Raw genomic sequence first — 15,188 nt, 5'->3', positions numbered from 1 at the left:
AAGTTTTTACTTTTAATCACACTTATGTATCATTTTCTGCGCAGTTCCTTTTTCATAATACACTATGAACAATTTATCAAATGCATAATTTAATAGCTTACTATTTGTTATATATAAGTTTTATTACAGTTGTTACAACATGTTAAAATGTTTCAATACTTCTGTTTACCTTTGAATTTTATTATCCAACACATATGACCTGCTTGAAAGGTGGATTTTTTTCCATTTTATCTAATCGTTTTTCCACCCCAGACATCCCCTTGAAGTGAGAAGAATGAGTCGTGTTGAGGGTCTAAGGGCCAACTCATCTCAGTTCACTCTGGAGGGAGAGCCCTTCCGCATCCTGGGTGGCTCCATCCATTACTTCCGAGTCCCCAGAGCCTACTGGGAGGACCGTCTGCTGAAGATGAAGGCCTGTGGCCTCAATACTCTCACGACGTAGGCTCCCACTGCAACTTGACAACTTGACTGAGCAGGATTTTCACTGTTTTTTGCTGCAGAAGGTCAAACACAGATCGGATTAGATCAAATGTGTTTGTATAAAATGCAATGTTGAAACAGCTCACGTGAAAATGCAACAGAAACAAACCAAAAACAAGGATTTCATGAGCCACTGGAGCAGAATATTACTTATAAGCTAAAAAGAATTGTTTTCTTGCTCACTTTTTCAGATATGTGCCGTGGAATCTGCACGAGCCGGAGAGAGGAACATTCAACTTTCAGGATCAGTTGGACCTCAAGTACAGTATTCACACTCTTTTTCTCTCTATTTGTAGTTTGTTTAATGTTTCCAAAAGACATGCAGAATAGTTCATATTTAATTTCTTAAACGAAGCAGAAGGTGTCTCTGCCTTTCTCAGGGCCTATGTCACTTTAGCAGCAGAGATGGGTCTGTGGGTGATCCTACGTCCTGGACCTTACATCTGCGCTGAATGGGACCTGGGTGGGTTGCCTAGGTAACATCCTCTGTCCATTGCTTTAAAATATCACCATATAGTATTAGCAAGCCACCAATTTTGCTCTTGTGTTTCTTTCAGCTGGTTGTTACAGGATAAATTCATGCAGTTGAGGACAACTTATCCTGGGTTTGTCAATGCTGTCAACCTCTATTTTGACAAGCTTGTCTCTGTTATCAAACCTCTGATGGTAAGTTAAACTCAAACTTTTTTAAAATAATTTTTCATGTCAACATTTCCTGAAGGAATTAGTGGGGATTTCAAGGAAAAATATAAGTATAAATATTTTTCCTTGTTTGTTCGTTCAGTTTGAAGACGGAGGCCCAATCATTGCAGTTCAAGTGGAGAATGAGTACGGATCATACGCCAAAGATGAGAAATACATGCCGCTTATAAAGGACGTGAGTTTATTGATTTATTTTTTATCACTGAAATGATTACAATACATTGTAATGTAGTTCATTTCGCAAACAATACTTTTTTCCTGCAGTGTCTCCAGTCCAGAGGAATCAAGGAGCTCCTACTGACTTCAGATAACTGGGAAGGCTTGAGATATGGAGGGATGGAAGGGGGTAATGAAGATAACTAACCCTTGAATCAACATATATTTTAGTGTTTTTTCATTTACCCCTTACAGTGTATCATTTCTGCAGCCCTGTCTCCTAGAAATTACTTTTTGTATACAACTAATTTGCAACAGCAAATACATTTTGAGGGAAATTTGTTGCCGGCCAAGTTATCTTCTTATAACATTATGAGGAAATGTTGTTAATCAACATACCCTACCATGCCAGTGAAATGTTTCTGACAACGTATTTAATTTGTTTTCTGCCAAAAAAAATTGTGTGCAACACTACTGTTGGAAATACAAATCCAAGGTCTGTAACAATTTGTCATATGTAATGTAGGTGCTAACTACAAACAAATCTCATTACATCATAACAATGTTATGTGTTTGCAATATGCAAAGAGATTTTCAAGGAGACATGGTTGAATTTTTGAGGATATCTTTTACAAAAAAGTACTGTGTGATGTAGAGTAGATTGAAACACATAATGTGCTTTGTGATTGTTTGACTGTGCCTCATTTGCTGTAAATCTTTCTATCTCGCTTATTTCAGTTCTAAAAACAATAAACCTTCAGAGACTGTCGTTCGGAGCTATCCAGTACTTAGCTGACATGCAGGTAAGTGGTCATAAAGGGTAGCTTTGCAACGTGGCCTTTGGACTCACTACTGATAACTTCTAACAAAAAACAAACATTATCATTCATTTCTGCTTTTGCATTTATTAGACTATTGTGTAAGACCATTAAACTTAAACTAAAGTCGAGGGAAAGATATGTATGTAATAAAGGCATGTGTTCTGCGTAGCCCCAGAAACCTCTAATGGTGATGGAGTATTGGTCTGGCTGGTTTGATGTCTGGGGAGAACATCACCACGTGTTCCACGCTGAGGGTAAGGAAACACTTTTCAACCAGCACTTTTTCCTCTGGACATTTTTGCTGAGTGCTGCTCATTTTCAGCATCGCTCTGCATTCCCTTCATTCACTCACACACTTATAAGCTTCACAATGGCCAGTGTGTGATTTTGGATAGCATTTATGCAGGCAATTCAGAATATCTCTCATGAGTTGTGGGGTTCAGGTATCGTTCAAGGACATTTCAACCGGCACAGGGGAGCATTACTGCCACACTCAACAACTTACTCATTGCTGTGTATTGCTCTTTGGCTCACTTTGTGTATTATGTGGTCATTTATTATCATGTGGTTCACAGACATGCTGGCTGTTGTGTCAGAGATCCTGGAGAGAGGTGTCTCCATTAATCTGTACATGTTCCATGGGGGAACCAGCTTTGGCTTCATGAATGGAGCGATGGACTTTGGCACCTACAAACCTCAGGTCACCAGTTACGGTTGGTTCAGAGATCAAAGGATGTTTCAGATAATTGATGAATATGATTTCCCTTTACAAATGCATTGCTTCTCACTGCAAATGTTTTCACTGCAGATTACGATGCGCCGCTATCCGAGGCTGGAGATTACACCCCAAAATATCAACTCTTGAGGAATTTATTCAGCCAGTACCACTGTAATGTCTTCTGAAACATCCACCTGCATCAGTTGCATTACAAATTGAATGAGAAACTATGCACACCTAGCAATTAATTTGATGATTAATTGAGTCTGTAAGAGGTAACATTAATTAAAGGTTTTTATCAACTCTTGTTCCAGCTGAGCCTCTTCCTGAAGTGCCCTCTCCTCAGGAGAGGAAAGCATACGACCCCGTTGTCATCCAGCGCCACCTGTCACTTTGGGACAGCCTGCATTTCACCGACAAGGTGAGCACCCGTCTGGTGTGACAGCTGATTATATAATCCACAGAATGGAAAATGCTGTAGTCAAACACCGTATAGACCCTACTGTCGGATAGATATAGGAGCCCTGCTGGGATGAGAGCAAATTGTAAGATGTGGTGAGCCTCAGACAGACAGAACATCTCTGTTATCAGCACGCAAGTCTGAGACAGATGCCTCACACCTAGCAACGCAACTTCGGCCATACATCAAGGTGTCAGCAGTCTTGCTTGTCTTTTTTTGGAAGTTTCTGTCACATACTCTTTTATTCCAAGTGCGTCGCAATGTCCTTCTTCTGTGATTTTCATCAGTGAGAATGGAGCTTCCTAATTCCGGCAGTGATGGCAACCACAGATACAGATTACATTTCATTGTCTTCAGAGGTCATATTTACTGATGTGTTCTGCCTAATTCTTACATGTAATGTATTAATGTCTGACTATTCATTCAGCCACACAGGTCAGAGAGCCCGGTGAACACGGAGAATCTCCCTGTCAACAATAACAACGGTCAGTCATACGGTTACACACTGTATGAGACTACCATCACCAGTGGAGGAGCCCTCAACTCCAAGAACAACGTCAGAGACAGAGCACTGGTCAGGACCCACAGACAGACACACATACTCTACATGCATTATATAGTTTCAAAATACATTTTCTAATGTTATACAAGATGGTTTAACGTAATCCTGTCATTGTGACTTTTGATGTATTTTAGGTTTTTGTGGACAGGCAATGTGTTGGTAGCTTTGACTACAAGACTCATGAGCTGACACTCCCTGATGGAAAGGTACTGACTGTTTCTATGGGTCCTGAACATGCCAGCCATTCAAATTATAATCAGATTTAGGGTGAGGGTAATCACTGAAGTACAAGGGCACATATGTCTAAAGCATCCCAGAAAGATTTTTTCTAAAGAGTCTTAAAATTTTTCTTTGGGGTGAAAGGATTTTTGATACAATATAGTGGGTTTTGGTCACTGTTCATACCTGTTACATAGCTGTCAAAGATATCCAACTGCTGCCTAGAAAAGACTGTGTGTTTTGCTGAGATGGTGTCCAGGTACAAGCGAGTAATTTAGAATGAAATTAGTCCATGTTTCCTTCTGTTATAGCAGGATAGCATAATACTCACTTGTATATTTCTTATTCATAATTGAAAAACAATGAATTAAAAACATTTTATCTGCAGTATTATGATTAATTCAACAAAACCTGCAGCAACAGCTGGCAGTCATTACTGTGAGGCACAGATTTAAATATACAGTTTAATAATAATATGTTTAATTTGGAACTTTTAAGTGGGCTCAACAGGAATTAGTAGAACTTACAACAAAATGTGATTCTGAGACACTGTACATGTCGGCATGTCAGAGTATTCTCTGATATTTTCACTATTTTCATTTGCCATATTCAAACAAGGACAGAAATACCGGAGTGTCTCGTGGCGATCACTTTTTTATTGCTGAATAACTTTCCGAATGACATTCTGTTTTGTGTATGGAAGGGAGAGAGGACGTTGAGCTTGCTTGTGGAGAACTGTGGAAGAGTGAATTATGGGAAAGCTCTGGATGAACAGCGCAAAGGTAATCTAGTCATCTGAATGTATTACTACTGATTGTGTATTGCTAATGTATATGTCAGACCTGAACTGCTCATATTAAAAATAATTTCCAGACCTGAGTCAAACCATTCTTAACATGTACTGCAACAGTGCAATATGTAAGATTTTTTGTTGAATTTATCAACAGATGTTTTTGTTGTGACATGTATGTATCGCTGCAGAGATATCTACTGAATATTGCATGCTAACCAGCTAGCCCAGGCCCATCACAGTCCAAAGCTGCTGTGCTAAACACCAACACTCTCACTTTTCCCCGAGCTCCCAGTCCAGACTGCTAGCTGCACGGCTAACTGAGCTAACTAGCTAATGGCAGCTGTAGTTGGCAGTTACTCCTTTAACATTATTTAAGCCTGTAAAAACTTTCTGACCTACGCTATGTTTTCTGGGCCACCACCCCGATGCGATACCTACTGCACATAGGATAGAACACTCCGCATGTGCCTGGTAACTGTGTTTGATCTGCTGGTATTTCTGCATATTTTTGTCTAATATCGTATTACAGGTATTGTGGGAGACGTTCTGTTAAATCACACCCCTCTGAGAGGATTTACCACCTTCTGTTTAGATATGAAGCCAGGCTTTATGAAAAGGTTAGTTAATTGAGTTTAAGTTTTCATTCTGTGAAAATGTCCAGAATACTTAACCTCTTCATGGATACTAGATCGATTGTTTCTTGGTTGTAAATTAAAAAGCAAATTAATTTAGCAAATTTTGGTGTTTAGTGGTGTATGTATATGATTAGCTGCCTTTTTGTAGCCTTTATGTAGACCCAATCACCTCATCACAAAGCCTATTAAACCAATAACTGTACTGCAGAACTCAGTCATCATGATTTGCCAACTCCTTATTGCCTCATAAAGTCCACATTGATTTCAGTTTTAACATGAATACAGTCAGTGTTTCAAATTAATGTTTGATCTTGTTTCAGATTAACAAGCTCAGGTCAGTGGAAGTCTGACCTCAAGTCAGCTTCCATTCCAGGATTTTTCCAGGCCAGACTGTTTGTGGACAATCCCCCCAGAGACACCTTCATCAGACTCCCTGTGAGTAGGACAGCCAGTCATTTTTTTTATTATTTTAAACTGCATCTATTAGAACAAGGACATGTTACATACTGATCTACTATTTCTACTATTTCAAATGTATGTTGAAAAAGCAGTGCTTTGCATTGCATGTTTAATAAGAGTATGTACAGTATTATGCAGCATCTTAGTCTTTGTGTTACATGTGTATGTATGCTTTAATTGAGAAAAAAAAACATTGTGAAGCACCCTCAATATGTTTCAAGCCTTACATTTTACTACTCTATGTTTTTAATGTAGTTAATTGGTAGACTTCCCAAATTGTCCATTCACTGATCACACCAGTGCATCCATCCACAGGGTTGGGGTAAAGGAGTCGTGTTCATCAATGGGCAGAACCTTGGGCGTCACTGGTCCATCGGCCCCCAGCATTTCCTTTATCTCCCAGGAGCTTGGCTCAGAAATGGAGAGAATCAGGTAAACACCATGTGCTCTAGGTTCGCTCAGGTGAAGTTTGCCTCTGCTTTCTACTTTTTTTCCTACACAATTTATGGCAGATTGCGTCCATAAAAAAATTATACTTTTTTTAATGTTCTCTTTCAGGTTATTGTTTTCGAGGAGCAAAAAGCGGACGACAAAATACTGTTTGCTGAAAGTCCTGATCATGGAAAGACAATTGATGTTTACAAACTCCCCTTTTGCACACTGCTATAAAAAACAATGTACAGCGACAACACAGACTCTGACACACGGTTTAATGATACTGGCTTTTATTGTCAATGATTTGAAGCTAGATTTACTTGCCATGATATTTTAAATTGCTATTGTACAGCAGTATGGTTATTTATTTATTTTTCATTCAGAGCTTTAGTGAAATGTTATACCTTGCCATTGACTCTTTTTTAAAATCATTTATTTGTGACGGTTTTTTTTTTAAATGTATTTTCTCTTTCTACAAGATTTGCTGGTGTGCATAAACAAGAAACCTCTGTCAGTAACATAATATATATACCTGGGCATGTTGCCATTGATTCTGCTGCCTTAAACACAACAGTGCAACACCGTCTGATTTGTCTTGTCTCTTCTTACTCCAGCATGAACTTTGCTCTGAATGGAAATAACGTTGTCTGAACCTTTGACACTGTGACACGCCTGCACCAGCTTCTCATTGGACCAAAGGCTTGTCCGTCACATGAACGACGCTTATTCACAAAAGCCAACCACCAACCACACGCAGCCAGAAACAAAGCGTAGTAACGGAAACAGAAATAAGTCGTCTCATCCTTCACAATAAAGGGAAAACGTTTGTCAGACTAGCTAGCGCAGGAAAAAATTGCCGTCAATAGTATTGATACAATAGTCTGATTTTATTGCCTATATTAATATATTATCATGAGTGTGTTTTGCGAAAGCATACAGTGAAAACTAAACACAAGCAATTATTCATAAGCACGTTGTTGAGTTTATTTTTAAAATAATACCCGGAAGTTCCACATGTACATCCAGCTAGCTCGACTTGTAAATATATCCGCTGAAGTTCCTGTGTTGGCACACAGGTATTGCGGAAACTGGACCTCCCTGTCAGTTGCAGAAGAGTCTGCTACATGTCCTTCACAGCATTTCGTCAGTAACTTTGTATTAGCTAATTTCACCGTGAATGTGCAGTCAAATAACGACTTTAGCAATGGGAGTATAGCGGTTGTAGGAGCAGCTCCACAGTATCTTAGCCTAGCCGAGCTCAGCTGCTGAGCTGAACTGGACCAGTTAAGGGCAGGTTTACATATCAAGTTGCGCTAAGTTGACTTTTTGTAAATAAAGGTGTGCTTCCGCATCTTAACATGGAGTCATTTGGAGCCATTGGCACCGTTCTTGGATGCTCTGCTGGCATTGTGGTGGGAGGGCTTGTGTTTGCAGCCTACAAACTTGGCTTACTCTACCAGTTGTTTCACAAGGTAGGTTGTCACAATTCAACATTGCACGTTAATTATTATGACCTCCGTGCTTTGCTTTTCCATTCTCCTCATGCGTTTTATGTAAAGGCAGCATTGCACAGGTCAGTCCCAGTTAATGCATTCCATGTGCGAGAGAATCACCTGTATACTGTAGGCTGCCACAGGTGACAGGTAAGCTGAACTCCATTCATGTAAACTTTGACCAGCCTTGTGGTTTCTAGCACAAAGGGCATCACATCACTCAGGCTATTAGTGGGATTGCACAAAGCCCACAGGCACACCACTGCAGCAAGCCAGAACAATATATGGTTATTGTGGAGTGAAGAGATAGTGTCACAGGTGACCTTTAGAGGGGCCTTCACCTCACACTGATAGTTATCTATGGTAGAGCTTTTTTTACAACCTTGTGTATTCTGTGAAATCATGAAGTAACAGGAATCATCAGAATATCCTCCTCTCTGACTTAACTTTTATTCTGTCCTGTGTCTCCCTTCAGACTGAGACCAAGAGCCCACGGCATGGCGGGGAGAGCGTGGCAGAGGTGCTTCGTGCCCATGGGGTCAAGTACGTTTTCACCCTTGTGGGTGGACACATCTCACCTATCCTGGTGGCGTGCGAGAAGATGGGCATCCGCATTGTGGACACCAGACACGAGGCCACTGCCGTCTTCGCTGCTGATGCTGTGGCACGACTCTCAGGTGCAGACAAGAAGAAAGCAAGAATAGATTAGCCAAAATGTATGACCCTCAGTCTTGTTTGAGCTCACATCATGTCTGCTGGCATGAAGGATAAAGGAACTGGGTGTGCCGCCGTCTTGACTTGTTTGACAACTAACAGCATTAATCGTGGCTGGATGACATTGGCCCTGGTATAATAATAACTTTATTTATATAGCACCTTTCATGCAAAAATGCAGCCCAAAGTGCTTCACAAAGACATGATAAAATAATACACGGTAATAAATAGAAATAACAGGTTTAGAGTTTGCAGTTCAAAGATCCATTGGCCCCAGTATAGTATTAAGTTAAGATTCAACCATGTCAGTATCTTGTATAGTTCATTGAGTCGGTCGTAAGTGTGTTCTTTGGAGTTGGTTGATATGTTCTTGATTGTCTCCCCACCAGGCACTGTTGGTGTAGCAGCAGTGACTGCTGGCCCAGGCCTCACTAACACAGTGACAGCAGTGAAGAATGCACAGATGGCTGAATCTCCATTGCTGCTCATGGGAGGAGCTGCTGGTACACTACTTCAGGTGGAGTCGATTTAAATACTGATGCCATTATAATATTTATGAGCAGGTGGAATAACATTACAAAACAAAATACTTCATCTTCAGGTGTCTAACCTCTCCACCAACTGTCTTTTTGGTACAGGGCAGAGGAGCGCTGCAAGACATCGACCAGATGTCTCTCTTCAAGCCGCTGTGTAAGTTTTGTGCCTCCATCAGGACTATCAGGGAGATTGTGCCTACTGTCAGGAAAGCCCTGGCCATCGCTCAGTCAGGAACTCCTGGTCCTGTTTTTATAGAGTTCCCCATCGATACGCTCTATCCCTTCCATCTTGTGTCCAAAGAGTTTGGAGTGAAGAACCCTCCCAAAGGCCTGATGGGAAAAATTGTCACATGGTACGTTACCAGCATGACTGCACTTTGTTATTTAGTGTATTTATAATACAAGTCATGCTGTCAACAACTTAACAAGTGAACTGATATGAGATTTGTAACATTGTTAGACATAAATGAATGTCCACAAGTCTACAACAGATAACTTGTAAACATCTTTGGCTTGAGTCTGAGCTAGATATTTTACACAACCTTAAACTTTGGCACTTTTCTCTCTGCATATAAAGTGTTTTCATGTGACGGTGATGGTCTAATTCCTTGTAAGGTACCTCAATAATCACCTATTGAACCTATTTGCTGGAGCCTGGGAAACAAGAGATGTGTCTCCGCTTCCTGTTGACATCCCACAAGCCACAGACGATCAGGTAAGAAGTAGAGGTTTGATGTAACTTGTGGCTGTAACAGTTATTTAGTTAAGTATATTACAGTACAGTACAATATTAAGATGAAGAAACCAGACTTTGAAATGTTTTGCTTTTTTTTCCTTCAATACAAATTAGGTGCAAAAGTGCATAGAGTTGGTGAGTCGGGCCAAGAAACCTGTTATTCTGCTGGGAAGCCAAGCAACACTACCCCCAACACCTGTTGATAATATCAGGTAACAGACAATTGTTATGCCCCCCTCTGGCACTCTTGATTATGTGGTTGCTCACTATCAATGCTAGAAATTTTAATAGCATTTGAATAGCATTGAAGTGTTTGGTTATTTTTACTTGGCGATGCTCATCTGATCAAAATGTTTTCCTGCTCTATAGGAAGGCATTGGAGGACTTGGGCATCCCCTGCTTTCTAGGGGGCATGTCCCGTGGCATGCTGGGTAGAGACAGTCCCATCCACATCAGACAGAACAGACGAGATGCTCTGAAGGATGCAGACTTGGTGCTCTTAGCAGGTCAGACCCAGACAAACAGTCTTAATCCTATATATTTACTGTATTTTCAAAGTAGCCAGTATAGCCACAGGCTAGCCAGAACTGCTCAAGAAATGTTAAGACGGGGTGTTTTGTTTGCAGGCACTGTGTGTGACTTCCGGCTCAGCTACGGCAGAGTTCTCAACAGACGCAGTAAGATCATCGCTGTGAACAGAGATAAGACACAGCTGCTGAAAAACTCCGATATGTTCTGGAAACCGACTGTAGCAATCCAGGGTACGTTCACAAGCTGCCATCATGATGCATGATCACAATTAAAGTAACAATGTATCATTGTAAATCTTCAGTGATTAGTGAAGAAAAAGCCATTTAAAAAAATCCTTTTTACCATAAAGTCTGTATTATATTGTTTCAGCATTGTGACATTAAAAACATCTGTCTATTTTAGGTGATGCTGGTTCATTCTTATTGCGGCTTTCCAAAGGCCTGAAGGGCCATCGCTGTCCAGAGGAATGGCCTCAGAGCCTCAAAGCAGGAGATCTGACCAAAGAAAATGCAAACAGGTACAGTAAGCCGAGGTGATGATCCCTGGTCCCTGTTCTGTGTGTTTATGTGTCAGCATACAGTATATTGAAAAACCATCAGTGTCACCAGGACAAATTTCCTCTTAACTTAGTCTAGTCATGATTATTATAAAAAAAACAAAAGGTCCTGATTAGTTTGATCTCTAATAACGAGAAAGCAAACACATCAATTCATGTAATGTTAATGCAAATGCAACCACAACTCTGACTACAAAATTATTTATCCATCACATAAACTGGAGGGTTTTTTTATTCCAGGGCTAAAGCTGATGAGAAGACCGACCACCACTTAAATCCCTTGAAAGTCCTCCACTGTGTGGACGAGCTGATGTCAGAGGACAGCATCATCGTTGCCGATGGGGGCGATTTTGTTGGAAGTGCTGCTTACATAATGAGACCAAGAGGACCTATGCGTTGGCTAGATCCAGGTTAGATCTCTGAGACCAAACAACAGTTATTTTATGAGGAGCTGTTGTGGTTAAAGCAGTGGATGTTTGATTATTAAAATGTGAGAGGAGAGTGTTATGTCAGCGAAAAGAAATAATGATTTCAAGTCAGTTGATTTGTTGTCTTTTTGTTGCCATATAAAGAGGTTACAGCAGTGCACCAAACACTGTGAGTCAAGTCCTACATAATCACAAGTCTGTCTTATAGCAATGTATTCTGAGGTTAATCATGCTTCTTTGCAGTCATGTGAAGATAACGTTACTGTTTCTTGTATGTCTAGGAGCCTTTGGGACCCTGGGAGTTGGAGGAGGATTTGCCCTGGGGGCAAAACTGTGCCGGCCTGAATCTGAAGTACGGTATTGATTTAGTTCCTCATTTCTAAAAGTGATCCATCTGATCGTCTTTTGATCAGTGTTCATTCTTTATGGATTAAATGCTACTTTGTGTGTTTTTCAGGTGTGGATAGTCTATGGTGATGGCTCCTTAGGATACAGTGTCGCAGAGTATGACACATTCACTAGACATAAGGTAAAATCACTGATCACAATATTTGCACTCTTCAATCATCCATAATAAACTAGTAATAAAATACTAGTATAAGTTATTCTGGTTGAACAAGTGCAACAGGAGAGTGACATAGATGTCAATAAAGAACAGTTGGCACACGCCAACACAGTCCCTTAGGGGATGTTTAATCAGCTAAAATATGTGTGTGTGTGTGATATCAGTCAGTCAGTCACTGTTGTCCTCATCCTATATAATGGAAAGGGCAGCAGTTTTGTATCATAGTTTTTGTGTAATTGATCACTACCACAGATGTCATCTATAGGAAACATTACATGATTATAATTTTAATTAGACATACAGAAGTATAACAGCTGTAACGCTGAATTTACTTTGATTGACACACTGTTAAAGACTTTTCTGCAATCAAAAAATCACTAAAAGTATTCTCTTTGCACGTATGTTTTCTCTTTGTCTTCTTCTGATAATCCTCATTTTATCCTGTTTGTTCCTAGACACCAGTTATAGCTCTGGTGGGAAATGATGCATGCTGGAGTCAGATATCCAGAGAGCAGGTTCCCATACTCGGCAGCAACGTGGCGTGCGGCCTTGCATTTACAGGTACATTTTCTGCACAGGATGTTGTTTAGCTGCTGTGATAGCTTCAATATGGACAGATTATAACCCATACTGTGAACAAAATCAATGTATGTTTATGTGTGATGACTGGGCAGATACCAACTGTCATATTTTCTTCTCCTTTTTGCAGATTATCATATAGTGGCAGACGGTTACGGTGGTAAAGGCTACCTTGTAGGGCGTGAGGACGAGGACAGGCTAAGCGACATCGTCAAACAGGCTCAGAGGGAGAACCAGGAGGGCAAGGCTGTACTTCTCAATGTTCTGATAGGGAAGACCAACTTTAGAGAGGGCTCTATTTCTGTATAGAGCAGCTGTGATTTCTTAAAACAGTGCAGTCCTCTTCCGTTATCCGTTGGCTCTTCATAGACTTGTCAGGCTCTATGAAGGGTTATAGGAAGAAGATACTGTTGGATACTCAGCACTGACCAGACCTATGCTAATCCTTTGTGCCCTTAAAGCCATATTTCACTTTGTTGAGAGGAAATGACTTTAAAGTATGCAGATCTTCTTTAAGAGTTTATGAGCAGTCAGTTGCAATATCGCTTACTTTCCTCATCAGGTGAGTCAAGAATCATACCAGTAACACATCTGCAGAGTCATGACTGATATTTCATTATCAAAGGGTGACTGTTCATAAACCAGCATTTATAACAATGATTACAACGTATACCTACCTAATTTGTTATCATACATTTATTTTGGTTATTAACTATTAAGTTCTACTTAAGTAAAAATACAATAGCTCCAGATCTGCCAGCCGATAAACTAAAGCTTTAGTTGTGCTTCATGCTACTTTCAGGTTCATGTTGTGCTATCTCAGCTAATTGCTGCATTTTAAGAAGGGAAACAATGAAAAGTAAGAAAACTTGCTTTTGCTTAGGGATTTTACCTCTTAAGGAGCTTGGGTTCAGATTTTTGAACTCCAAGCAGCCTATTGTAACTTTAGATATTTCTTGCAAATATAAACCAGTGACTGAAATTGTTTGTGAGAGAGTGCATTGGTTTAAGTTATGAAATGTGACCAGTATGCCTTTTTCTCCTGTTATCAAATGGAGCCTTTTTATTATGAGGATACGTGAAATCTTACAGCTGTAATGTTCCTAATCAGTTGATTATTTGGGATAAAAATATGTTGAATAGATTTTTTTTTTTTTGAATGTTGAAGATTGACAAACGGTATGCCTTTCAATGTTTGATTGTGTCTTGGAATACATTGGTATGTATATATTGAAAATGTGTCTGCTGATTCAGTTATGTATTTAAATGATATTTAATACTAACCTGTATGCATTGATGTGGGCTATCATTTAATATATGCCTATACACAATATGTATTGCACTATAATTCTAACTTATTTACTCACCAGGTGAACACATGTGTGGATCATCTCACTCCAATATATATTGATGTTTTATTTGGTAATTTGGGGGAGGTATGTCGCCCTTTTGATCATGAAATGTTAATTTGGACAGATTCTCAAATAAATTGAAAAAAAAAAACCCAAAAAAACAAGTAATGTGTGCTTCTGAAAGATCAAAGCACAAACTGTGTTGTAGGCTTTTGTTTGATTTTACAGATTCAAGCACCTAGTTATTTTTTGTAACAATTCAATGACTGCGACCACGCAATCTAATCAGAACTAATTTCTATATCCCTGATTCTGCAGTTACAGTATGTAATCAACTTGACATGAGCATTAGCACATTTGTATGTAATTATTGTTGGTACAATTAACAAAACATACACTGGTTTACATCAGAGAAAACACTTGAGAATTTAAATTTCCAAAATGCAGTTTTCATTTTGAACAGGAGATGGCAGAGGCTAGTGGTAGATTTCCTGAGGCAGTCTATGCTGACGTGTTCCTGTTTAGCATAAGTTATGAGGAAAAACCACATGTATTGGGAGAAAACAGGCCATCTGGGAAAACATCTGCTGTTGTGTGTATCCATAAAAGCCAACATGACTACAACAGTGATTTGAGTGATTGATCAAGTGAAATCAAAGTATGGTATTATTCTCAATTATGGAGGCTCTGGCATTTAAATAAAGAAGCAAAGTGAGCGTGAACAAGGCCTTGCTGAAAGTTTCTGAATGTCTTTATTGTTTTTGTTATTCATATTGTATAATTATGAGGCCTTGGACATCAAGACTTACTGGTTGATTTCTAATCTAATATTGCATATTTGCATACAGATATCCAAATGAAGCTCCATTATAAAGTGAAAAGTGCGGCTCTACACAAAAGGCTGCAATCGTTGCATTAATGTTATAGTGCATAACGTGCATTGCATATGCAACGAGCAACAGCTGTGTGTGCAGTTTACAGTCCTTCAGGTTGTTGATGTTTAGCCTCTCTGATCGACGTCACCAAGTCAGACAGACTCTAGCTTTTGCTGCCTTCAAGTGCTCCTTGTAAATTTCCCACTTCCTAGCTTTGAATTGTTAATAAATGCTTTGTTGTTGTTTGCAATAATATATGCATATCAATTATACTGAATACTACAGTAGCCTAATTTATAAACCATATTACGTTTAATATTCGGATGTCAGGGGGGACGTTACGTTATTGTCCTGAAACAAGCTTGATCATGACGAGAAAATGG

General features: G+C 39.6%; 2 protein-coding genes across 2 annotated transcripts; both read left to right on the top strand.

Moving 5' to 3' along the window:
- The first annotated feature begins 265 nt into the window (after positions 1-265).
- Positions 266-6,821, top strand: glb1l2 (galactosidase beta 1 like 2). Its single transcript, XM_073489934.1, has 18 exons — positions 266-438; positions 672-740; positions 861-956; positions 1,038-1,146; positions 1,265-1,357; positions 1,447-1,528; positions 2,077-2,141; positions 2,329-2,413; positions 2,735-2,872; positions 2,968-3,048; positions 3,192-3,298; positions 3,765-3,911; positions 4,034-4,105; positions 4,822-4,900; positions 5,441-5,528; positions 5,867-5,981; positions 6,321-6,437; positions 6,564-6,821. The coding sequence occupies exons 1-18, from the start codon at positions 275-277 to the stop codon at positions 6,672-6,674; spliced, it is 1,818 nt and encodes a 605-aa protein (XP_073346035.1). The 5' UTR covers positions 266-274; the 3' UTR covers positions 6,675-6,821.
- Positions 6,822-7,493: 672 nt separating this feature from the next.
- ilvbl (ilvB (bacterial acetolactate synthase)-like) lies at positions 7,494-14,655 on the top strand. The gene is made up of 14 exons (XM_073489783.1): positions 7,494-7,912; positions 8,409-8,610; positions 9,037-9,164; positions 9,286-9,536; positions 9,799-9,898; positions 10,034-10,131; positions 10,289-10,425; positions 10,546-10,680; positions 10,853-10,967; positions 11,247-11,416; positions 11,716-11,786; positions 11,892-11,963; positions 12,455-12,560; positions 12,709-14,655. Exons 1-14 carry the CDS (start codon positions 7,799-7,801, stop codon positions 12,885-12,887), a joined length of 1,878 nt encoding a protein of 625 aa, XP_073345884.1. The 5' UTR covers positions 7,494-7,798; the 3' UTR covers positions 12,888-14,655.
- The last annotated feature ends 533 nt before the right edge of the window (positions 14,656-15,188 follow it).

This window comes from Pagrus major, chromosome 2 (genome assembly GCF_040436345.1).
Source record: "Pagrus major chromosome 2, Pma_NU_1.0".
NCBI lineage: Eukaryota > Metazoa > Chordata > Actinopteri > Spariformes > Sparidae > Pagrus > Pagrus major.
This window is presented reverse-complemented; position numbering and strand designations above follow the sequence as displayed.